Here is a 25,057-nt window from a genome sequence, read left to right as displayed (position 1 = left end):
TACTGTATTTTCCTGGGAAATTTCTTGGAGTAAAATTAAGTTGGAGATTACTCTCAAAGTTGTTCTGTATTTCTTTGTAGTTTAAAATCATTGTCCTTTGAAATGGTTGCCGCTTATCATATGTTTCCTTTTGTGAAGCATTCACTGCTTCAGATTTGTTAGTCTCACTTTATTTACACAGCTGTACTTTATTAAGAACTTTGAAGGTCAGAGAAAAAAATCCTCACCCACCAGTAGGTGTCAACATTTGCTCATTTTTCAGATCTTTCAAGTCTTTTTCTCTCTCTCTAAAGGGTAAGTTTAGCCGCTGGTAGCCAAAAGGAGGGAGTAGAAACCCCCTCCTTTTCCCCCCAGAGATCTCTTATTTTTGAGATTTTCTTCTTCAGGAAAATAGGTAGGATAGAGAAAATCAATATTCTTACCCATATTCAAGCATGCTGTTTAAAATCTGCTTAAAAATAAAGCTTGAGACTTCCATTATTTTCAGCTATGGCTGGAAAATGGAGTTAGCCAGCCTTTTTTCTGTTGGTTTCTGGAAGGCTTCTCCTGGACCGTTCATGGAGACTGTTGTCTCTCCTAAGTCCCTGGGATTTCCTTCCTTCATTCCACGTCTTTGGGGTGGGTTCTGGCCCCTTAGGGTCCCCAACAGAAAGAAATTTCAGCCGAAGGATTTGGCATTCCAAATCTTCTGACTGCTCCGCTGGAAACAGGTACCAGGAAGTTTCTCCTTAATTCCAAGTTGTTTCCAAACATTGTTTCTTGTCCTGTCCTATGGTGTTTTGATGAATAATGTGACACCCTCTGCATTGTGGCAGCCCCTCAGATACTGGAACACTGCTATCATGTCCTCCATATTTCTTCTTTTCTTTAGACTAGCCAAAGTCCTGCAGCTATTCTTTGTATGTGTCATGGTTCCAACTAATGACACAGATCAAAGAACATTTAGGCATTGTTTATTCTAAAAAGTCTACAATAGTGAGAACGAAGCATTGGCATTCATGGATGGATGCCAGAATCTGAATTCTCCTCCCCTGAACACATTGTATCAAACATAATTTCCTCCCTTAATTTACACATCATAAATCACATTCTCCAATTAGTTTAACATGCAAAGCATCACTTCCTTTCTATAGCGTACCATTATCTTATTAAAACCGGGTTAGCATTCTCCTCCCCACCCCAGCTTCATTTAATTTGAAGCAAAACAGTTTAAATGAAAAGGCTGCCTTTTATATTGTCAGAGCAAATGTTTGCAACGGTGACATCTGCCCCCCCTTACAAAAAGGATAGATCCTGTAATGTAAACAAAAGCACATGTCAGGCATTATCTCTTGGTTTATTGAGGTTTTTTTCATGAAACTTTTTGATGAGTTGGTCAGCCTTCATATTGCTAGATTTCACCCAAGTAGCTTCACCCAAGTAGCTTCAGAGCCTTGGTGGAGCAGTGGGCTAATGCCTCCTTAAGTAACACCAGCTGCCTGCAATTAGTGCAGGTTCGCATCCCACCAGGCTCAAGGTTGACTCAGCCTTCCATCCTTCCGAGGTAGGTAAAATGAGGACCCAGATTGTTGGGGGCAATTAAGCGTTCTAATAATGCCGCTTGGGGGTGTGTGAAAGCCCTAATAAGCAGGCATATACTTAGAATGAAGGCTACTGCTAAGCTTGTAAGCAGCCCTGAGTCTCTCGGAGAAGGGCGGGATATAAATGGAATTAAAATAAAAAATAAAAAATACCCCTTCTATTGTACTAGGTACTGCAATTTTCCTTTAAAAATTCTAGAATCAAGAATGCCTTTCACTTCATAGTGTGTCTGACCCACTACTCCGAGGGGCCCGGGTGCCATCTTACGAGGAGGTCTTAAGGTGGAGTCCTAAAAGGTTTCAGCAGGCTACAATGTAAGACAGGGTAAACTTTGGGGAGCCCTCTTTTTATCAGCCTGTTTTTTATAAGTCTCAGAAGTCTTTTTAATGCCATTTTTGTGTTTCTCCAAACTTCTTCCTGTGGCTACTCTGAAAGTCATGTAGCCGGTACTGCTGTGAACAGAATTATTGTAAGCCACCTCAGCGAAAGGGAGGAACTCAGTCCTGTTTGTCTGTTGGTAGGAAACATAGCATCTGAGATATTGCTCCACCATTTTGTTAGCGGATTCTGCATCCCCATTGGTAGTCGCATGAAAACCAGATAAGCCTTGAGATGATCCAATTAATTTAAGAAAACTCCTCCAAAATTTCACTGTGAACTGCACTCCTGTATCCAAAATTATTCGCTTAGTGGCACCACGCAGTCAGTAGATATGTTTCAGGAACAATTAGTCAGTCGTTGGGCAGATGGGAGTCCTTTGCAGGCGATAAAATGAACCTGCTTTGAAAACAGGTCTATCACAGTCCAGATGATGGTATTTCCCCTACTTTCGGGTAGGTCTACAATAAAGTCCATAGCTATTTCTTCCCATAGTTGAGAAGGGTCTGCCACCAACTGCGGTAACCCTTGGGTTTTCCCCGGAATTCTTTTCATGGTGGCACATACAGTACAACTCCTGACATAGTTTTCCACATCTCGTTTTAGCCCCAGCCACCAAAACTGCCAGCGGATGAGGTGTAGTTTTTAAATATTTGAAGTGTCCAGCCTGTTTTACATCATGGCTGTGTTTGAGAGCATTGAGACGGAGGGCTTCAGGTAGATAGAGTTTCCCCCCCTTTTATGCCAAACCATCCCTGCATGTTAAGGAGGTTTGATTATCTTTGAACCATTGATCGGTGAGGAGCTCTTGTTTTATCTTCTTCACTCCTGGGTCATCAGGTTTATGGGTTCTGCAAAGTGTGAGTTGTGCTGCAGGTTGTGAACTGGGGATAACTGCCTCGTTGACCTCTTCGCGTTCGCTTTTGAACTGGGGCATCGGGACAGCGCATCAGCTAAGAATTTTTTCCCCTCCTGATATTGTCCATGGGGTCGTGATGGGTTGGACACGACTTTGCAACAAAAACAATGTACTTTAGAGTGAAGTTGAAACAATTAAAGTACTGTGCCCACTGCACTTGTTTTGGGGTCAGTTTGTGGGGGGTCTTCAGTGCCTCTAGTTTTTTGTGATCTGTCCATACTTCAAATGGCACTTTGCTCACCCTCTAAATAGTGTCGCCAGTTTAACATTAGGCTCCACTTAATGGCGAAGGCCTCCTCCCAGATTGCGTATCTCCTCTCGCTTTCACTGAATTTTTTGGAGGTGTAAGCACAGGGTTGTAGAACTCCACTTTTGTTCTTTTGCAGTAATACAGCTCCAATTGCAACGTCTCAGGCGTCAGCTTGGATTACGAAGGGCTCCCCTGGGCATGGATGCTTTAGGACTGGTTCAGCAGCAAATAGTCTTTTTAAATTCTCAAAAGCTGTTTGACAGCTCATCATCCAAGCAAGTGGTTGGCCCAGTCTCGCAGCTTCCCTCCTCCTTTGCCTGTCTTGAATAGTTCTGTAAGGGGTAGGGAAATCTCAGCAAAGGAGGGGATATATTGGCGATAAAAGTTAGCAAAAGCTAAAAAACTCTGAAGCTGTTTACGAGTCTTTGGGGGCTGCCATTCAATTATAGTTCTCACTTTGGCTGGGTCCATTTCTACCCCCTCGTTGGAAATTCTGTAGCCAAGATAATCTAATCGGGTCTGGTGAAATTCACATTTCGACAATTTGGCATACAGCTTGGCCTTCAAGAGTTTCTTTTACACTTCTCTCACTAGCTTTATATGATCAGTCATATTTGTGCTGTATATGTGAGATTTAAGGTGCTGGTTCTTACCTTTAAAGCCCTACATGGCTTAGGCCCAGGATACTTGCAGGACCATCTTCTGCCGGGAACGAATTCCCATCACCCAGTACGCTCACACAGAGAAGGCCTCCTCAGGGTACTGTCGGCTAGACAATGTCGGCTTGCGAACCACAGGGGAAGAGCCTTCTCTGTGGGAGCGCCAGCCCTGTGGAGCCAGCTCCCCCCTGAGCTTCGGATGGCCCAAGATCTCCAGTCCTTTCGCCACGGCCTCAAAACACTCCTTTTCCACCTGGCTGACCTAGACTGACAGGGATTTTAATTATATTTACAATTCTAACTTTATTCTTTAATTTATTTTAATTTATTTCAAATTTTATTTTTTAATTTACTGTACAGAGACCTTTAAGTTTTGTTGTTGTTAGCCGCCCTGAGTCCCTCGGGAGATAGGGCGGGATATAAATCCCATTAAGAAATAAATAAATAAATAAAATAAATATCAAGATGTCATCAAGATACACCAGAACACCTTTGTATAAGTGATCTTATAGGACCTCATTAATCAGCTGCATGAATACGGATGGGGGCCCCTGCAGTCCGAATGGCATGACTTTGAATTGGTAGGTCCCCAAGGGACAATTAACGGCAGTTTTCCACTCATCTCCCTCTTTTATTCTCACCCGGTAGTATGCCTCTCTCAGGTCCAATTCTGTGAAAATGCTCCCCTTAGCTAGGTGGGTTAACAAGTCTTTCAGGAGGGAGAGGGAGTATTTGTTCTCCACACTCACCGCGTTAAGCCCTTTATAGTCTATGTAGGGATTAAGAGAGCCATCTTTTTTTTCCTTGAACAACACAGGGGCTCTCACCGTAGATTTGGCTCATTCAATGAAACCCCTTGCTAGGTTTTTATCCATGTATCATTGCATCTCCTCCATTTCGAGGGAGGACATGGCATACATTCTCGGTCGTGGGAGTCTGGCTCCCGGCAACAGTTCGATAGAACAATCATTCGGTCTGTGAGGGGGCAGGGTGTTGCATTTTTTCTCACTAAATGCCCCTGCCAGGTCCCGGTGTTCACTGGAGACGGTTGGTTTGCCTGGTGGCGGTGAGGCACCCATGTGAGCTTGCTCAGTTGGTGGCCTAATTTGTCCTGCCACATCTGTTGAATCAGTGGGAGGTTTAGACCCTATAAGTAGTCTCACAGTTCTCAATCCTTTCTCCTACCAGATAAACGGGTTCCATTTGTCCAACCAGGCTAATCCTACGATCACAGCCTCAGTCATTTTTGGGGCCACCAGGAAGTGAATAAACTCCCAGTGCTCACCTATTTCCAGGCGTAGGGGCTCCGTTAATTGCGTGACTAAAGTCCCTCCCATCAGGGAGCCATCGGCTTGTTTGAATCTCACAGGTTTGGACAGCAGTTTTGCTCATATGCCCAGTTTCATGGCAAATGACAAGCTAGATGCATCGGGAGCATCCAGAATGAACTAGCACCTTTAAAACTACCTGCGTACCCAATTTAGGGATTATGAGCTTGGCAGGTAGTGAGAAAGGTGGGATATGTCAGCTCACCATTGGGTCATTCTCTCCATCGTCGCTGTCGAAAGAGGGTAGAACGGGGGTGGATCCAGCCTGAGTTCTGGCGTCCTCCCATGTGGGGAATGTGACCTGGGCAACAGGTTCCTGCGTCATCTGGTTGGATTTCTCTCCCGTTAGCCGCTGTGCAGGTTTCTTTCTAGCTGCTGGTCCTGGTCTATTCTGCGATTAGGGGTAGGGGACTGGGCAATTCACTGCTTGATGTCCCTGCTGTCTGCACCAGAAACACTTAATTGATGGGCCTGCAGGTAGCCTGGGTCTTTCAGCCATCACAGTAGTTGGAGATTTTCGTGAGGTGATTGTCATTCGGGTTGTTCTGGCCTCGGCTCGGCTTCAGGTGGGAGAGGCTTCTTATAGCGGGCAAGCTGAACCTCTAATCTTACCGCTGCCCAGTACCATTCTTGCAGCTGGTCAGATACAGCTCAGTAAATGCAGGCCTGAGAAAGGTGGTTGTCCAACCCTTCCCTGAAATGAATTATAGATTGCTCAATACGACCGGCTCTCTTGCAAAACTCTCGCATGTACTCCAGGGCAGGCCAGCCATCTTGTTTTATCTTGTGGATTTGTTCTTCTGTTTTGAGTGCAATGGATGGGTCCTCAAATTTTTCTTTCAGCCCTAGGAGGAAGCGGTGGGGGTCCTGTAATTCAGGGGCTAGCTCATTAGATAAATTGTTTATCCATTCGGATGCTTCTCCCTCTAGGCTGGACGCAATCACATCGACCATAGCACCTGGATCCTGGATCCATAGGCCCAGCGAGTCAAATGAGGGCGTACTTAGTTGAGGAAAAAGATCAGATTCTCTTAAAGGTGGGGCCATCATTGGTTGCTGGGGCCCCCACTGCAGCTGTTGTACCCCTAGTTGCTGCTGGCCCCACACTGGTTGTTGATTCAATGGTTGCTGGGGCCCCCATTGCATCTGTTGAACCCCCGGTTGCTGGTGACCCCATTGGTGCTGCTGTATGCCCTGGGGTTGCATGTACCCTGCTGCTGCCCCCGTTGCTGTGGTTGTCTGAGGGGAGGCTGCTGGGTCTCCCTCAGTTGCGGGCCACTCAGCGGTTGCTATATGCACCTAAATGAATTATTTCAGATTGTGGGGTCTAGTTTACTGCTAAGTTCTGGAAGGAGTTTGTGAGGATGATTGTATCCTCCCAGGGACTCAGTTCTACTTTCCATCCAAGTACAAATGGATCTGCAGAATAAGCCAAAGCCATAGTGGAACAGTATCTGTAGAGGATAAAGTGCATCTATCTACAAAGTAAATTAAGCTGAAACAAAGTTGCAAGAAGTTAGGGCCAAAGTACATAGGTCCTCTTCACAATGTAAAAGTCATTTAACAGTAGAGCTAAAACTACCAAAGTTGTTGGGTAAGGTGCACCCAGTGTTCCACTTGCTGAAGCCATACAAGGAATCCACGTTGAGGCCAGTAGCGACAGTGGTCCCTGCTCCAATATTGGTAGAAGGGGAAACAAATAATAATAATAATAATAATAATAATAATAATAATAATAATAAGAAGAAGAAGAAGAAGAAGAAGAAGAAGAAGAAGAAGAAGAAGAAGAAGAAGAAGAAGAAGAAGAAGAAGAAGTAGTTGGAAGGGACCTTGTAGGTCATCTAGTCCAACCCCCTGCTCAGGGAGGAAACCTTATAGCATTTCAGGCAAATGCCTGTCCAGTCTCTTCTTAAAAACCTCCAGTGTTGGAGCATTCACCACCTCTGGAGGCAGGTTGTTCCACTGGTTAATTGTTCTAACTGTCAGGAAGTTTCTCCTTAGTTCTAGGTTGCTTCTCTCCTTGACTAGTTTCTATCCATTGCTTCTTGTCCTGCTTTCAGGTGCTTTGGAGAATAGCTTGACTCCCTCTTCTTTGTGGTAGCCCCTGAGATATTGGAACACTGCTATCATGTCACCCCTCACTCTTCTCTTTGTTAAACTAGACATACCCAATTCCAGCAACCGTTCCCTATATGTTTTGGCCTCCAGCCCCCTAATCATCTTTGTTGCTCTTCTCTGTACCCTTTCTAGAGTCTCGACATCTTTTTTACATCGTGGTGACCAAAACTGGATGCAGTATTCCAGGTGTGGCCTTACCAAAGCATTGTAAAGTGCTATTAGTACTTCACTTGATCTTGATTCTATCCCTCTGTTAATGCAGCCTAGCACTGTGTTGGCTTTTTTGGCAGCTGCAGCACACTGCTGGCTCATATTTAAGTGAGGACTTAAATATGAGCCAGGACTAGAGTCACTAGGACTAGCCAGAGTCCACTAGGACTCTGAGATCCCTCTCACAGTTACTACTATTGAGCAAGGTACCACCTATACTATACCTGTGCATTTGATTTTTCCTGCCTAAATGTAGAACCTTACTTTTTTCACCATTGAATTCCATTTTGTTAGATAGTGCCCAGTGTTCGAGTCTGTCCAGATCCTCCTGTATCTTAAGCCTATCTTCTGGAGTATTGGCTATTCCTGCCAGCTTGGTGTCGTCTGCAAATTTGATGAGTTCCCCATCTATCCCCTCATCCAAGTCGTTAATGAAGATATTGAAGAGCACTGGGCCCAGAACAGAGCCCTGGGGCACCCCACTGCACACTTCCTGCATGTAGATGCAGTTCCATTGAGGACCACACGCTGAGTACGGCCTGTCAGCCAGCTACGAATCCATCTGGTGGTGATGCTGTCTAACCCACATTTTTCTATCTTATCAAGTAGTAGGTTGTGATCTACTTTATCAAATGCCTTACTGAAGTCCAAGTAAATTATATCTACAGCATTCCTCTGGTCCACTAATTTTGTCACTCGGTCAAAGAATGTAATAAGATTTGTCTGGCATGATCTGTTTTTGACAAACCCATGTTGACTTTTAGTGATGACTTTGTTTGCATCAAGGTGTTCGCTGATTTGTTGTTTGATTATCTTTTCCAGAATCTTCCCAGCTATTGAGGTCAGGCTGATAGGTCTGTAGTTTCCTGGATCTATTTTTTTCCCTTTTTTGAATATGGGAACTACATCAGCTCTCTTCCAGTCCTCTGGTAGTTCCCCAGTGCTCCAGGATCTATGAAAAATATAGTTCAGTGGTTCTGAGATCATGTCTGCCGGTTCCTTGAGAACTTTGGGATGTAATCCATCTGGTCCTGGTGATTTGAACTCGTCTAGGCTGGACAGGTGTTCACTTACCATTTTTTTTGCCTCTCTTAACTTGCGTTTCTATTCTGTTTTTTATGGCACTGATTTTGGTAGGTTGGACTGTTTTTTCCCTTTGTGTAAAGACAGATACAAAAAACGAGTTAAATAGTTCAGCTTTCTCCCTGTTGCTTGTCACCTTCTTGCCACTTTCCCCCACTAATGGACCAATCATTTCCTTAACTTATTTCTTGTTTCTTATATGTTGAAAGAAGCATTTTTTGTTATTTTTGACTTTGGTCGCAAGCCTTAGTTCATTTTGAGCCTTAGCTTTCCTCACTTCATCTTTGCAGGCACGGGCTATGAAGTTAAGCAAATCCTCGATTCCAGAATCCACAAAGGGAAATTGCAGTACTTAATCCAATGGGAGGGTTATCCGATGTCAGAAGCCAGTATATAAAAGCAGATCGTTTACTAAAATGATTTCACAAGAAATACCCTGGAAGCTGGGGCCATCATAAGGGGAGAGATTAACCAGCAGTACTGTGTATTCTTTTTTGTTTTCCAGAGTTTTTTTATTTTAGGGGGGGGCAGCCGGTCAAGCTACAAATCCTATTGCCTTTAGGACCACTGTAATTCCTTTGCTTGTGAGAGAGGAGAGATAAAACAGGCTGGCCGGCAGCCGATCTACAACTTTGTGGCACACAGGTGGCAGCGACAAACAGGCAAGAAACGCAGCTGGGGAAGGGTCAACCTCTGGGAGGAATGAAGAAAGGTAGCATCCCTTGAAGGAGACCAGCAAATGGCCCTCGCCCACTTCACATACCCGTGGACTCTGGGGGAGGGGACACCGTGAACAGCATGAGAGTCCACATTACCTGCGCTATGCCACTCAGACCCCAGCCTGGCAGGCAGCAGGCAGTGGCGGGCTCTCTTCACCGTGCGGAGACTGGGCCATGCAAGGCAAAGCTGGCGAGAAGTCGAACCTGCCTGGGTGCATGCAGAGGAAGCAGTGAGCGTATGGCGTGACTGTTTTGCCCCACAGGCTGACCACGTTCTGAGCGCTTCCCTTTCACACGGGACGCCAGGTGCCATATGCTTGCTGCCTCCTTTGCATGCACCCAGGCAGGTTCGACTTCTCACTAGTTTCGCCTTGCCTGGCCCAGTCTCTCTGCACGGTGAGGAGAGTGTGCCGCTGCCTGCTAAAACCGGGCAGGCTGGGGTCTGACTCTTGAGTGTTTAAGGTTGCTGACCCCTGCCCTAGACCAGGGATTGGCAACCTTAAACACTCAAAGAACCATTTGGACCTCTTTCCCACAGAAAACAAAACACCGGGAGCTACAAAACGCTGCTGCTTCCCCCAAGCACTCCACTGCTGCTGCTGCTTATCCCCCTCCTGCACAGAGCACCCTGCTGTACCCGTCTTATTGAGAGCAATCCCGCTGCTGCGCCTCTGCTTTCAACTCAGATGGAGCAGAGTGGGGAGAACGAGGAGAGTGGTGAGGCTTTGTGCCAGCTGGTCGGCCAGGTGAGGGGTAGGCCGGGTGATGGTGGTTGGCTGGCTGGGGGGATCATGGCCACTGGGGGAAATCTGACAAGCCTCATGGCAGTGGAATTGGTAGCTCCACCCGGCCCATTTCCCCAGCTTCGTACAAGATGCTTGGCAGAAACCCCCCATGCGCCCCCGATCAGACCCATGCGGCAACTTCTTTCCAGCTCCAATGCAGTCCTCCATCACCTCTTCTGACGCCGTGTGCAGTCTTACAAACAAAAGAAGCTTTTGTTTGTCGGACTGCCCACAAACTCTTTTTGTTTGTGGGACTAAAAAAAAAGTTCAATCAATCAATTCCAACTTCACAAGATCTTTTTTTTTCTGTGAGAAGTTGGAATTGATTGATTGAACTTTTTTTTAGGTGGTGGAGGACTGGGAGCCACAGCAGCTCCGGAGCCACGGGTTGCTGACCCCTGCCCTAGACCATTTCAATCAATCAATCGATCAGAATAAAGCTAGAAAGGATCTTGGAGGTCTTCTAGTCCAGCCCTCTGCTCAAGCAGGAGAACCTAGACCATTTCAATCAATCAATCAATCAATCAATCAATCAATCAATCAGAATAAAGCTGCAAAGGCCATTCGAGGTCTTCTAGTCCATCCCCCTGCTCAAGCAGGAGACCCTACAGTAGGGGGTGGGAATTGGGAGAGTTTGGAATACACAGGTGTTCCTTATCAACTTGAGAGCTGAAGCTGTTGAAGAGTTGTCTCATAACAATTACTGAAAGATGTATTGGACAATGTGACTTAAATTGTCAGAGAGGGGAGGGAAAGTTTTATGCTTTTAATTATATGCTTCCCGCCATTTTCTCAAAGCTAGTTTCCCTTCAATTTTACCTGTTAGTTATTGCCTAATAAAGTTTAGATTAGAGAACACTGTGTCTCTGGTGTTTTGCTCAGTTGGGTTTTTCAGCTGGAACTTGACACTGCCTATATGGGGCCACATGTCGCAAAATTTCTGACAGACGGGTCCAATTCTACATTAATAACAACAAAACAAGAATAATAATAATGATGATGATGATGAAGTTGGAAGGGACCTTGGAGGTCAGTTAGTCCAACCCCCTGCTCCGGCAGGAAACCCTATACCATTTCAAACAAATGGCTGTCCAGTCTCTTCTTAAAAACTTCCAGTGTTGGAACATTCACCACTTATGGAGGCAGGTTGTTCCACTGATTAATTGTTCTAGGTGTCAGAAAGTTTCTCCTTAGTTCTAGGTTGCTTCTCTCCTTGATTAGTTTCCATCCATTGCTTCTTGTCCTGCCTTCAGGCGCTTTGGAGAATAGCCTGAGTCCCTCTTCCTTATGGCAGCCCTTGAGATGTTGGAACACTGCCATCATGTCCCCCCTCATCCTTCTCTTCGTTAAACTAGACATACCCAATTCCAGCAACCGTTCCTCATATGTTTTAGCCTCCAGACCTCTAATCATCTTTGTTGCTCTTCTCTGCACTCTTTCTAGAGTCTCAACATCTTTTTTACATTGTGGTGACCAAAACTGGATGCAGTATTCCAAGTGTGGCTTTATCAAGGCATTTAAAGTGGTATTAATACTTCATGTGATCTTGATTCTATCCTTCTGTTAATGCAGCCTAACACTGTGTTGGCTTTTTTGGCAGCTGCAGCACACTGCTGGCTCATATCTAAGTGATTGTCCACTAGGACTCTGAGATCCCTCTCACAGTTACTAATATGGAGAAATGTACTACCTATACTATACCTGTACATTTGGTTTTTCTTGCCTAAATGTAGAACTTTACTTTTTTCACCACTGAATTTTATTTTGTTAGATAGTACCCAGTGTTCCAGTTTGTTCAGATCCTCCTGTATCTTAAGCCTATCTTCTGGAGTGTTGGCTATTCCTGCCAGCTTGGTGTCGTCTGCAAATCTGATGAGTTCCCTATCTATCCCCTCATCCAAATCATTGATGAAGATGTTGAAGAGCACTGGGCCTAGAACAGAGCCCTGTGGCACCTCACTACACACTTCCCTCCATGTAGATGCAGTTCCATTAAAGACCACATGCTGAGTACGGCCGGTCAGCCAGCTATGAATCCATCTGGTGGTGATGCTCAAAGTTCTGGAGAGCATTTTTGGCAATGGATCAGGGCCTGAGTTTTAGTCACCATTCTCAAAACGAATTGGGGGAACAGAACAAACTAACTCAGTTCTAGAACAGTACCTGAGATGCTTTATTAACTACCAACAAGACAACTGGACTGACATCTTGCCATTTGCTGAGGTTGTCTATAACAATGCTCTACACACCAGCACTAGTTTTACCCCTTTCCAAGTTGCCACAGGGCAGGAATTCAACCCAATGCCTGAGTTGCCAACCAATCAGCCCTCCACTTTCTCATTAAAGGAGTGGATTAATCATCTGAAAAATACCTGGCCAGTTGTTCACAAAGCTTTAGGCAAAGCCAGAGCAGCCTACAAGGCATAGGCAGATAAGAGTAAAGCCTAAACCATTCCGCACTGGGGAACGAGTATACCTGTCCACTGGATTCCTAGTCCTTACAACCCTCTAAGAAACTAGGCCCAAAATTTGTGGGGCCTTTCCCCATCAAACACATCATAAACCCTCTCACAGTAGAATAAGGTTTGCCAAAAACCTTAAGACAAATCCACCCTGTATTCCAGTGCAGCCTGAGATAACATCACCTTTACAGCCAGCGACTCCACCAACACCACAGTCCATCATGGTAGAGGGTGAATAACACTTTGAAATTAAAGAAATCCTTGACTCCCCAAAACACCATGAGGGAACACAATTCCTGGTAGCATGGAAAGACCTCCCTGCAGCCTTTAAATGAATGGGTTCATAAGAAACACATTAAAGCCCCTAGACTGCTCAAGTGATTCCACGCTTTCTACCCAGATAAATCTAATTAATCATTTCACTTTCCTCTCCTTTATTATTTTCTTTTTGCTCCAGGTGGATTTGTCCTTCTTTTAGAGGGCACCATGTCAGGTCCCCATAGATCCCTATCAGGACACTACCATTCTGGCGGGAGGGGGAAACCTCAGGGCTTTTCTGTGATGTGTCCATTTTACTTTCCTCCTCTTTTGCTTTGATGTATCTTCCTGGGGGATGGGAGGGGGAGGGATGAGAACAACTTATCACCTTCTCAGCTCGGAGTTCTCACAATACCTTTGTACCTCTCGATTGGCTCTCTATGGACTGGGCAATTGGGAGGGGTTTTGAAGAATGGGGTTTAACCTAACGTTTTAACACGGGAAGTTTAGATCCTCCCTGAATTTTCTGCAATCACTATTTCTCAATAAAAGTTCCTTTTGAAATGCTGCTTGCTTCAGGAATTCTACTTTTTTGAGGGAATAGCTGAGGTGAGACCTTACAACACTAGTTATTCAACCCAATTCTGAGTGCCCTGCAAATGCAGCAAGCATTTTCATCCATTGGATTAATAAAAATGACAATGACTAGAAGGCCAAGACCAAACTCTGCAGCTCTCTACCTTTTCTCTTTCCAGTGAGGAGGAACAGCAAATGAATCCCAAGTAGAATTTTCAAGTCCAATTTCTAGCCACTTTATGCCAACAATGTAGGATGTAAGGGGCATGGGACGGCGATATTGGTTCCCCTAAGGGTTGTTTCTGCCCTGCCTCCCTGCTCCATGTGCCTCTCTCCTGCAGATGGGTGCTTGGTGGAACAGGATATCCAACCTAGATTGGGGTCGACCATTCTTTGGTCAACTGCACTCTTCTTTTAGAACTCTAGGCAACCTCAAAACCCATTTGTAAGCTCCTACTTGGATCAACCTGAATGACAATTTTTTTAAATCAAAATGTTTCTTTAATCAAGAGCATTTCCACCACTAAGTATTGTTATTCCACAACTGATATGACATAAGCTTGGCAATATTTGTCATACCTTTGTTTTGTTTGTGATCTCAAAATGCATACATGACACAATTTTCCCCCTACAATAATCCTGTGTGGGAGGTTTGGCTGAAGCAGAGACACTGCCCCATCATCACCCATGAGTTTCCATAGTTGGGTTGAATTAATCCAACTCTTTAACCTACTATACCAGATTTGTATACATGATTTGTTTGTTTGAATTAATTAGTCACATAACTCCAACAGTCTGATAGCTTATCCATACTGACTCCTGGCAACTAGTGCCTTGTTTTCAAGGCATATATAGCTCATAACTTTGTAATTTAATTCAAACCACCTACATTCTAAAATCAGAGGCCATTAAGAAAACATATACATTCTCTACAAAGCAACTGTATCCAATTACACTGACAGAAGTATAGACTGTGATGTTGGGAAAATAGAAAGAAAACATATAAAATTTTCCTTTTATATGAAAAGGAATGAGTCAACTTTCAGATGTATCCAACAACACTTCACATCCACCCTTCCACAAATACAGCTACTGCAGTGGAGATTATTTCCGTCTGCTTGACCAGTTCCTGAGAACAGTCACAAATTGAAAATCATAACTCTCCAGATGTCCATTAAAAAGGTAAAGGAAAAGGTTCCCCCGCACATGCGTGCTAGTCGTTTCCGACTCTAGGGGCCGGTGCTCATCTCCATTTCAAAGCCAAAGAGTCAACGCTTGTCCGAGGACGTCTCCGTGGTTATGTGGCTGGCATGACTAGACGCCAAAGGCGCATGGAACGCTGTTACCTTCCCACTGTAGTGGTCCCTATTTTTCTACTTGCATTTTTACATGCTTTCGAACTGCTAGGTTGGCAGAAGCTGGGACGAGTAACAGGCTCTCACTCTGTTACGTGGCACTCAGGATTCAACCCACCAAACTGCTGACCTTCTGATCGACAAGCTCAGCATCCTAACCCACTGAGCCACCGCGTCCCTAGATGTCCATTAGGCCCTTCCAAAACACAATTGGGTGAAGCCCAGTCTTCCTGGAAGCCGTGGAGCTAAGGGGGAGGAGGGATAGCTTCCACATTTCTGCCTACCTTGAACCTCTGCAGATCCACAGTCATTTGGGTTCCTGCGGACTTTGGCTGCCAGCTGCTCTTTCTTCATTTTCACTTTTTCCCTCTACAGGCACAAGAAGATGTTGGTGATACTTGGGGAATGGAAGTCAACATTTCGGACAGTTTCTCAACATATACAGCATGTTAGTACAGCTCCATCTAGGGCTTCAAATGAAAATCCTGAGGGAAAGGGCCTCAACGTTACTTGCCTACTGAAGAAGGAAGTGGGAAATTTGATATCATAGAACCCATAAAATCATATAGGGACTCTTCACACTTAATCAAATCAGCTGCATCTGAGATTTGTAAAGCATGCTAAGATTTTTTTCATTCAAAAACTTTTGTTACAACTGTTGTGACTTGGTATTATTATACTACCCAAGTTTATGATTAAGAAGAATTATACCAACTCAGAAATTAGTTGATTTGGTCAGCTGATTAAGTATGTTCTGCAAACACAGTCATGAAGGACACTGAAAGTTCACAAACATCTTAACTGTTGGTATACAGGCAATCCTTAGGTTACAACAGCAATTGGGACCAGGAATTCTGATGCTAAGCAATGCAATTGTAAAGCATGTCACGTAATCACATCACTTAACAATGGCAATTCCAGCAGTCTTGGCTGTTGTCATGAGGACTGCACAGATTGTTAAGCAAGGATTTCATGTGATCATAACTTCTGACTTCTTGCCGACTTTCCCACTGATTTTACTTGTGGGAAGCTAGCAGGGAACATTAGAAATTTTATTTATTACATTTATATGCTGCCCATCTCACTATCCAAAGCAATTCTTGAGTAGAAATGGTAATCTCATGACTGTGGGGACATTGCGAAAGCTGAAATGTCAAGACCCACCATAAATCCTCCTTGTTCAGCACAATTATAACTCTGAATGGTCCTGAATGGTCATAATCTGAGGACTACCTGTATACTAATGCTAAATGGGATAACAACATGTAGAGTTGACAGATTGTTTCTCTTTTGAAACAAGGTATTACAATCTCCAGATACTTTGATTTGAAATGTTTTGCATTCCATGAATACACGCCTATTGAGAAATTCACCTTTTTATTTTTTATTTTAATTTAAAATAAACAAGAAAGAAGAAACTTTGCTTCAAAATGTGTGGGATATGGCTAAAGCATATTTCAGAAGGTTGGCTATAACTTATATCACTAAAAAGAATAAAGAAACAACAGGTTGAAGGACGAATTCCGAAAGTTAGAATCAGAATTACAAATAGATCCACAAAAGAAAATACTTAAGAAACAAGTTGAAATAATAAAACATAATTAAATTTAGCCAAGATAGAAATAATGGCTCAACAGATTAAAAGAGCTAAACAGAACTTCTTTGAAAATGCCAACAAGCCAGGGAGATGGTTAGCATATAGACTGAAAAAAGAGAGAGAAAAAATTGATAAACAAGCTGCAAGATTCAAAAGTTGAATTAGTTTCAAAATGATACAATTCAAAAAAATATTTTATTTATTTATTTATTTTATTTCGATTTATATACCGCCCTTTTCCCAAGGGACTCAGGGCGGTTTACAGGGCAAATTAAAACAATACAATATATACAGGTTAAAATTAAATTAAATTAAATAGCCCCAAAATAATTAAAAATTATTTTTAAAAAATTAGCCCCAAAATTAAATAGCCCCAAAATAATTAAAAATTAAAACCTTAACCCAAAAACCCTCAGTCCAGGCTGGCAAGCTCGAATAGCCAAGTTTTTAGGTCCCAGTGAAACGAGCGAAGGTCGGGGGCCATCCCGAGTTCCACAGGCACACCCACAGAGAACGCTCTCTCCCTGGGGGCCGCCAGCCGGCACTCCCTGACTGGCGGCACCCTGAGGAGGCCCTCCCTGTGGGAGCGCACAGGGCGATGGGAAGTTGATGCTGGCAGCATGTGCTCCCGAAGATAGCCCGGGCCCATGCCATTTAGGGCTCTATAGGTCATCACCAGCACCTTGAATCTCACCCGGAGGGCAACTGGAAGCCAATGCAGCTCACAGAGAAGAGGCGTTACATGGGAGTATTAAAGATTATTATGAGATTTTTATTTATTTTATTTTTTTATTTTAATCCCATTTATATCCCGCCCTTCTCCAAAGACTCAGGGCGGCTTACAATTTAAGCACAAACCAATGTGCTTAGCAATAGCCTTCATTCTATGTATATGCCTGCTTATTAGGGCTTTCGGGCCCCGCCAAGCAGCATTATTACAAAGTCAGCTTATTGCCCCCAACAATCTGGGTCCTCATTTTACCTACCTCGGAAGGATGGAAGGCAGAGGAAATTCCAAGAGCCTTGGTGGAGCAGTGGGCTAATGCCTCCTTAAGTAACACCACCTGCCTGCAATTAGTGCAGGTTCGAGTCCCACCAGGCTCAAGGTTGACTCAGCCTTCCATCCTTCCGAGGTAGGTAAAATGAGGACCCAGATTGTTGGGGGCAATTAAGCTGACTTTGTAATAATGCCGCTTGGGGGGTGTATGAAAGCCCTAATAAGCAGGCATATACATAGAATGAAGGCTACTGCTAAGCTTGTAAGCCGCCCTGAGTCTTCGGAGAAGGGCGGGATATAAATGGAATTAAAATAAAATAAAATAAAATAAATGTAGATTACAAAATCTTCGCCTCAATAATGGCAGTAAAGACTAAAGAAATTTTTGATCAAATTTATGCATACAGACCAAAATGGTTTCCTGCCTAAAAGACAGATAAAAAATAATTTAAGAATGATTCTTAAATTATTAAAGCCATCTGATTCAGGGAAACAGATGGCTTTAATAATCCTTGATGCACAGAAAGCGTTTGACAATGTAAACTGGCAATTTATGTTTCAGCAATTTGTATAAATGGACTTTAGAAAAAAGTTTATAAATGTAATTAAAACAATTTATTGTAAACAAACAGCCAAAATAATTGCAAATGGAGAACTTACAAAAAACTTCAATATTAAAGAGGGCACAAGACAGGGATGCCCACTATCTCCATTACTATTTATACTAACATTGGAAATACTGAATAGAAACATTAGACAAGATATAGAAATTAAAGTACTGGAAATAAAAAAATGAAAAATATAAACTACAAGCATTTGCAGATGATTTGGTTTTCATATTGGAAGATCGATTGGAAACAAGTACCAAATTTCTGGAGAAAATAGACAAATTTGGAGAAGTGGCAGGATTGACAATAAACAGAGAAAAGACTAAAGTGCTAACAAAGAATCAAACAGAAAAACAAAAAAATCAACTAATAAAAATCCAAACCTTCAAATAGTTAAAAAAGTTAAATATTTGGGAATTTATCTAACAGTAAAATGTGTAACAATAAAAGAAGATAACTATGTAAGGCTGCTAAAACAAATAAAATTGGATTTGGAAAAGTGGAAAAACTTCCAATTTTCAATGTTGGGGAGAATAACAACAGTGAAAATGAATATCCTACCAAAAATACTCTTTATTTCAAACAATCCCTATAAGGCTGGGAAAAGCCTTCTTTGATGAACTGAATATAACAATATTGAAATTCATCTGGCAAGGAAAAAAAGCTAAAATTTTCTGGTAAATCCCAAACTTTCTATAAAAGGAAAACAAAAACTAACCTGACTTGCCATTTCCAGAGACAGCATTCTTCTGACAACATCATCCACCCTGCAAGAAAGCACAGATGTATTATTATTTTTATCTCCTCATGGGTTTAGCATTTTCCACTGGCGTCAAATGGTTTTTAGGATGCAGCAAAGGAAATTAAAAGTAAGGCTGAAGGGGCTTCCAGTTTTGACATTGCGGCAGAAGCGGTGCAGGAAGACGGGCCTCCGTCTTTTGTGGTCAATTTTACCCTGCTGGGGACCCTGAAAAGTTGCCCTGTAGAGGCGACAAGCAAGGACGGGACCCTCGTTGATCGCGGGAGGGCAGCGGCCCTTCCATTTGATCCAAGGAAGCCCTCCAAACTGATGGGGAAAAGACTGCCTACATTCGTGTAGCCAGTCAGAAGCTGCTGACAACGGAAGACAATAAGCACTAACAAGCAACCTTTCAGCAACATGGATGAAACTGGGTGAGACCTTTATAACTTTAAGACTTCTTCCTGGAAATAATTGCCGAAAGCACCCTCCCTGATGAGAGAGGGAAGGGGAATCTCCACCCCATTTCCTCAGGAAAAGAAAAGCGGTAAAATAATTACTTGGGGGAAAACAGAAAATTAGAAGATCAGTTTGGAATTATTTATAGTTTTGAGATTTGGGGACTAAAAAGAGATTTGAAAAGTTTATGTTACAAGTTAGGATTTAAAAAGCTGGAAAATGGTGCTAATGACATCTAGTAGTGAATTACAGCACTACATTTGTTATGCCTAAAGGAAACTTGGCTTGAAGCTCAGATTTAGATAAGACTCTTGCTGACCTTGGAAGTTTTCACAGCTGGGAAAAGGAAAAAAAAGCTTTTGGGCTACGTATCGAAGTGGCAGACAATGAAACTGGCTTGCCTGAACTATGAATATAAATATTACCTGACTTTTAGAGCTGTGTTGTAGAACTATTTCCCTGCAGGAGAAATACACTTCATTGCTTGAGATGACGGAGTATTTTGGATTACAAATCCTTGACTGATGAGCAATTTTTAATATAAAGACCACGTACAAAAAATGAAATGGATATCCCATACTCAGCTTTAAAAGGTAAAAAACCCATTTCTAACACGTCTCCAAAGTCTTCAGTTTAACATACTACCAAGAAAATATGGATGAAGATCATAAAGAAATTCTCTCCACGTTAAAATCAATACAAGAGATCATTGTTTTAGCTCATGATGAGACTAGAAATAACACAAAGGAGATAAAAGAACAATTTTCTAATCTAAATTTACAAACCAAGAACATGACTACAAAGAAGAAACTAACAACCCAGAAAATAGAAGGAAAACTAGAGGAAGCAGTTGCAATGATTGAGAACCTAAAGGAAGGAACCAACCGACAGATTCAGACAACTGAAGAACTAGAAGACGGAGCGATAATATTGGAAATGGAAAAGACAGCTTACCAATCCTGAATTCTTATTCAGGACATATTTGAGGAAAATGAAGAACTGATTGAATGGAAAATAGAACTGTTAGGAGAACTGTGGGGGAATTGGAGAAGGAGGGAGGCTGTTTAATGAATATCAATGGATTCATTCTTCCAAAAATACTTTCTAAATGGTCTTTCTTATTCCAAAGAATATAGACAAAAACAGAGGAAAAATTACTTGACGATTCAAATGCACTGACTTGGAAAAGGAAGTTGGCAAAGGAAGAAAGCTAGAGTAAGGCTAAAGAAAATAGAGGTTTTGATCCATTAGATGGGATATTATATTATTAACTAAATGTTTGAATATGGTGGAGAATAGATAATTGCTAGAAATAGAAGTATTATAACTAGAAAGATAAGATTTGTAACTAGAACATTAGATTTTGGTACAAGAAGGGAAACAGGAAAACGTTAAGAAATTTGAATAAGGGAATCTTGGTGGAGCAGTGGGCTAATGCCTCCTTAAGTAACACCAGGCTCAAGGTTGACTCAGCCTTCCATCCTTCCGAGGTAGGTAAAATGAGGACCCAGATTGTTGGGGGCAATTAAGCTGACTTTGTAATAATGCCGCTTGGGGTGTGTGTGAAAGCCCTAATAAGCAGGCATATACTTTCCGTCGGGGCCTGAAGACCCACCTGTTCGAATTAGCTGGTCTGGCCTGATGGGGGATTATGGGTTTTTAATTGTTTTTAATTTGCACCACTGTTTTATTGGGCATGGGTTTAATTCCTTTTTTAATTTTTGTATTCTCTTTTTGATATATGCCCTGTGAACCGCCCTGAGTCCCTACCAAGGAGAAGGGCGGTATATAAATCAAATAAACTATAAACTATATACATTGAATGAAGGCTACTGCTAAGCTTGTAAGCTGCCCTGAGTCTTTGGAGAAGGGCGGGATATAAATGGAATTAAAATAAAAAAATTAAAAAAAAATCTTTTAGTTACCCAAATATAACTTACTTTGAAATTATAAACAATAGAGACATTTTGAATACTGATGTGAAATTAAAAAAGCGAAAACAGGATACCGATTGAACATATGGATATTAAGTGCAAATGCAATTAAGATATGTTTGATCAGAAAAGTTATCTAAAACTGATATTATTAAGAGAAAAATGTAACAATGTTGATATTTAATTGTATATTAATAACAATAAGAATTGTATTTGCCTAGTGTGGGAATACAGGTACTACCGGAAGAATAGAGCAGACATGTCAAACACAAGGCCCGGGGGCCAGATCCGGCCCACGAAGCGGTTTCATGTGGCCCGCGAAGCCATCCTGGAAACAGTGAGGGAATGGCCCCCACTGCCTTGGCCCTGGCCCAGAGACCCTCCTCCTGCCAGAGACCCTCAGATCTGTCCCACTCCTGCCCAGGCCCCCATAGGCACCCTTGATGTGAACGATGTAGAGCTGGCCACGCCCACCCAGTAGGCCATATGCACTTTAGCCACGCCCACCTAGTAGGCCACGCCCACCCTGGCCATACCCACCCGGCCCCTTGAGGGTAACCGCAATGCTGATGCGGCCCTCAATGAAATTGAGTTTGACACCCCTGGAATAGAGGAAACATTTGATGGTGTATTATTGGATCTAGGTTGAAGAGATGGTGTTAGACTTCCGGAGAAAAAAGGAGGAACCTGCCCCACTTTACATCGGAGAGAACTGTGTAGAGAGTTTCCTCCTTTAAATTTCTGGGAGTCTACCTCTGTGAAGATCTGACCTGGAAAGTTAACACAACCCAGGTGGCTAGAAAGGCCCAACAGAGGCTTCACTTTCTTAGGGTCTTGCGGAAGAACAGGGTAGAACAACAGCTAATGACCCTCTTTTACCGATCTACTATAGAGAGCGTCCTCTCGTATGGTATTGTGGTTTGGTATGCTGGTCTGACAGCCGCGGATAGGAAAGAATTACAGAGGGTAGTGAGCACAGCACAAGACATTGTGGGCTGTTCCCTGACACCACTGGATGACATCGCCAGGGCTCGTTGCCTTGGAAGAGTGAGGAAGATTCTCAGGGATGACTCACACCCTGCACGGTATCTCTTTACTCTCCTGCCATCTGGTAGGAGATATAGGAATATAGCGAGCCGTACCAACAGGCTGAAAAATAGCTTTTATCCGTGGGCTGTTAGGCTTTTAAATGGGACATAATCTTATGCAGAATTGACTTGGGAGGCCGGTGTGTGGTGTAGTTGGTTCACATAGTGTGGTGGGATGGAGGGTTTGTTGTCACTGTGTGTTGGGGGGAGAGAGCACGGGGGGGGAGGCTCAGCTAATCTCAATGTACACATGTTGTACTTTGACAATAAAGGTTTTTTTATTTATTTATTTTTATTAAGAAGTTAATATATTCAACTGAATTACTAAGGAACCCAGACAACACTTTGTCTATTAAGTGTTTGATTGTAAAACAATGAAGGGTGGGTATTTTGTGTGATTGTATCTTGGGAGCTTTTTTTCTTCCAACTGTAAAATAGATGACAGAATTGTCACCAAGGGGCACTAGAAACTCTGTTCTCCTCTTCCCCCACACACACCCATTTCACATCAATCCGTGCAACTCTTACTTGTCTATAGCTGAGACATTGGCATAATCTTTCCTCAGCGTTGTACCAGGCAGATCATCCAAATGGCTGGGGATAGCTGAAAAGAAAGGGCTTGAAACATAATTGCTCTCGTTATAAACTTTTTTTCAGCAATTATTTTTCTACAGTAGCCAAACAGATATCTGTAGATACCCCCAAAATGGAACTTTAAGAGTTTCAAGGTCCTCCTCAATTCCCTGGTGGTGAGAAAGAAGGAAGTGGAAGAAATTGCTACTTTTGTAAGATCAATTGCTCAGAAGTCAGAAGCAAATGCAGCCCTCCAATTTTCTGAGCCAATGTGTCTATTGATATGAAAGGAAGGGAGGTACCACAATTTACTATCACCTTTTATTTTTCCATTTCAGTGGATCAGGGCTTGGGATTACGGACAAATCTTCAAATCCATAGAAACAAAGAATCCTCAGCAACCAGAATCCAAACCATTTACTAATTTATATTCTGCCTTTCCACCCCGAAGGGCACAATGAGAACCAAGCTGAACAATTTATAATATATACCTTCTTTTTTTTTCCGGACAGGCCTGGCATATTCTCTGATTATTTGGAGGAAAGTGCTCTTCCCTGAAAAGACAAAAAAACGTATACAGAACCAGTTCAGAACACGCTGGGACAATGATGGAAGTCATGCAGTAACAAAATTTAACCTGACTCTGTGTGGGGAGATTAAGTAGCCTGTTAGCCCAAGAGCATTTTTTCCGATTTTGAAGAACCAGCTAGTTTTTCTCGTTGCCTGCTGTTCAAGAAGATGGAGAAAAAGAAAAAGACTCACAAGCCGGGTGACTGCTTGTTTTTAACCTCAGGGCAGCGTTTTCGAGATATCTTTATGCATGATCGAACAAAAGGGCTGGGTCCCGAACACGCGAAACTGAAACAGGGCAGGCGAATTTGTACCGTGAACAGCCAGATGTTATTCAATTCCTGCCCTTTTTTAAACCAGCCTGCAGAGAAGCTCCCAACCCCAATGGAAAGACTCTTTCCTCCCGCCGCTGCGAATCAGGTCCGGGCGACGCCACGAACCTCCCTCCAGCCCTACCAGGCCGCGATCCTCCTCGCCAGAAACGGGGCCGATTCGAGAGTCCCAGGCGGGCAACTCCATCGTGGCCAAAGCCGAATGTACCCCTCCATCCCCGCATCTTGCCCTCGTGCAGACAGAGCAACATCGGTGCTGTAGTGCGACGGCAGCGGGGGAAGAGGTGCAGAGCGCAGGCAGGGCAGGGCAAAGTAGAGACAGGTGTTGCCCCCTGTCTAGACGTCTGGCCGCCCGCTAGCCCTTCCTCACCCGGCCTTTGACGCGCCGCCTCCGCCGCCCCCGCGAAGAGCTTGGAGCTGCTACCCCCGGCAAGCGCTGAGGCGCCGCACAGCACCAGTCGGAGCATCACTGCCGGTCACGAGCCGGTCGTCGCCGCCTGCGACGTACAGGAAGGGGCCAGCGGGCTCGCGCATGCGCCCTGGCTCAGCGGAAAGCTGTGGGAAGATGGCGGTTGCTTAATGCTGACCTGATGAGTCGTTTCCGGAGGGCACGTGACATCAACTGGTGAATCCAGTTGTACATGGCATCATTTAATGATCAGAACTGAGAGTTGTATCTTACCTTACATCTGCCTTGTCAGAGAGACTGAGAGTTAACATATTGCAGCAATCCCAAAAGGCGGAAGAGTGAAGTTGACATTTGGCTGAGGTGTAGCATTCAGGTTTCTGAGGGTTACAGTTTTGTTTCCCTGAGGCAGAGAAATGACCAGACAAAAGCAGGGATTATTTTTTATTATTTTCCTCCTTGACATTCTGTGGGTTTTGGTTAAAAGTCCTGTCCCATTTTATTTAGGAATGCTGAGGAAAATGGAGATTGACAAAGCAGATGACTTGAAGAATTTGTCAGAAGTTGCAACGCAAATGTTCAGTGATGTAACAAACTAAGGGCAAATTGTAACTCTTTTGGTGCCTTTGTTGCCAAACACTTGAAGAGGCATCAGGAAAGAGGCATCAACACTTTGGCAGAGATTATCATGGACAAAAGAGAATGGCTGCTGCATCACAACACTTGCCTAAGTGAGAGACTCCTGGCCTTTAAGCTGCCTTTCTAAAGCTGCCAGGTAATGCTTCTGCTGCCAGTGTCAAAGCCATTAATGGTACTGTTCTTTTTTTTTTTAGAAAGGCTTCGTTAAGTTATTCTATGTAAAGGAGATTGAAGGCAGCATCAAAAACATTCTGGTGGCTTTTGTAAGCATGGCTAGCCTAGGAGCAAGCTTGGCATACTTGATCCGGTAAGCCAAAGGAGGCCCTCCAAGTAGAACCAGCTTGGATGTGTCTGTTCCCACTGTGAATAGAAAATTGAGATAAAAGGACTGAAGCCCAAGACAGCATATCTTCTGGGCCCTGGATGGCCTTGGG

At 43.4% G+C, this 25,057-nt stretch overlaps 1 protein-coding gene across 2 annotated transcripts in view; it reads right to left on the bottom strand.

Annotated features, from left to right (window-relative positions):
- The window catches only part of MRPS15 (mitochondrial ribosomal protein S15), a 35,598-nt gene extending 11,521 nt beyond the window's left edge, over window positions 1-24,077 (bottom strand). Inside the window, exons 1-5 of one of the 2 annotated variants that reach the window (XM_083369152.1) lie at window positions 23,949-24,077; window positions 23,168-23,230; window positions 22,632-22,707; window positions 18,602-18,650; window positions 14,966-15,050 (exon numbers count right to left, since the gene is read on the bottom strand). In XM_083369152.1, the coding sequence (XP_083225278.1) occupies window positions 14,966-15,050; window positions 18,602-18,650; window positions 22,632-22,707; window positions 23,168-23,230; window positions 23,949-24,045 (370 nt within the window). In that variant the 5' untranslated portion in view covers window positions 24,046-24,077. The other variant, XM_083369151.1, reaches the window with a different exon arrangement.
- Between the last annotated feature and the right edge of the window lie 980 nt (window positions 24,078-25,057).

The sequence above is a fragment of the Vipera ursinii genome, assembly GCF_947247035.1.
Source record: "Vipera ursinii genome assembly, chromosome: 9".
NCBI classification, from domain to species: Eukaryota; Metazoa; Chordata; class Lepidosauria; order Squamata; family Viperidae; genus Vipera; species Vipera ursinii.
The sequence above is the reverse complement of the archived record's forward strand: the minus strand, read 5'-3'. Positions and strand labels throughout refer to the sequence as shown.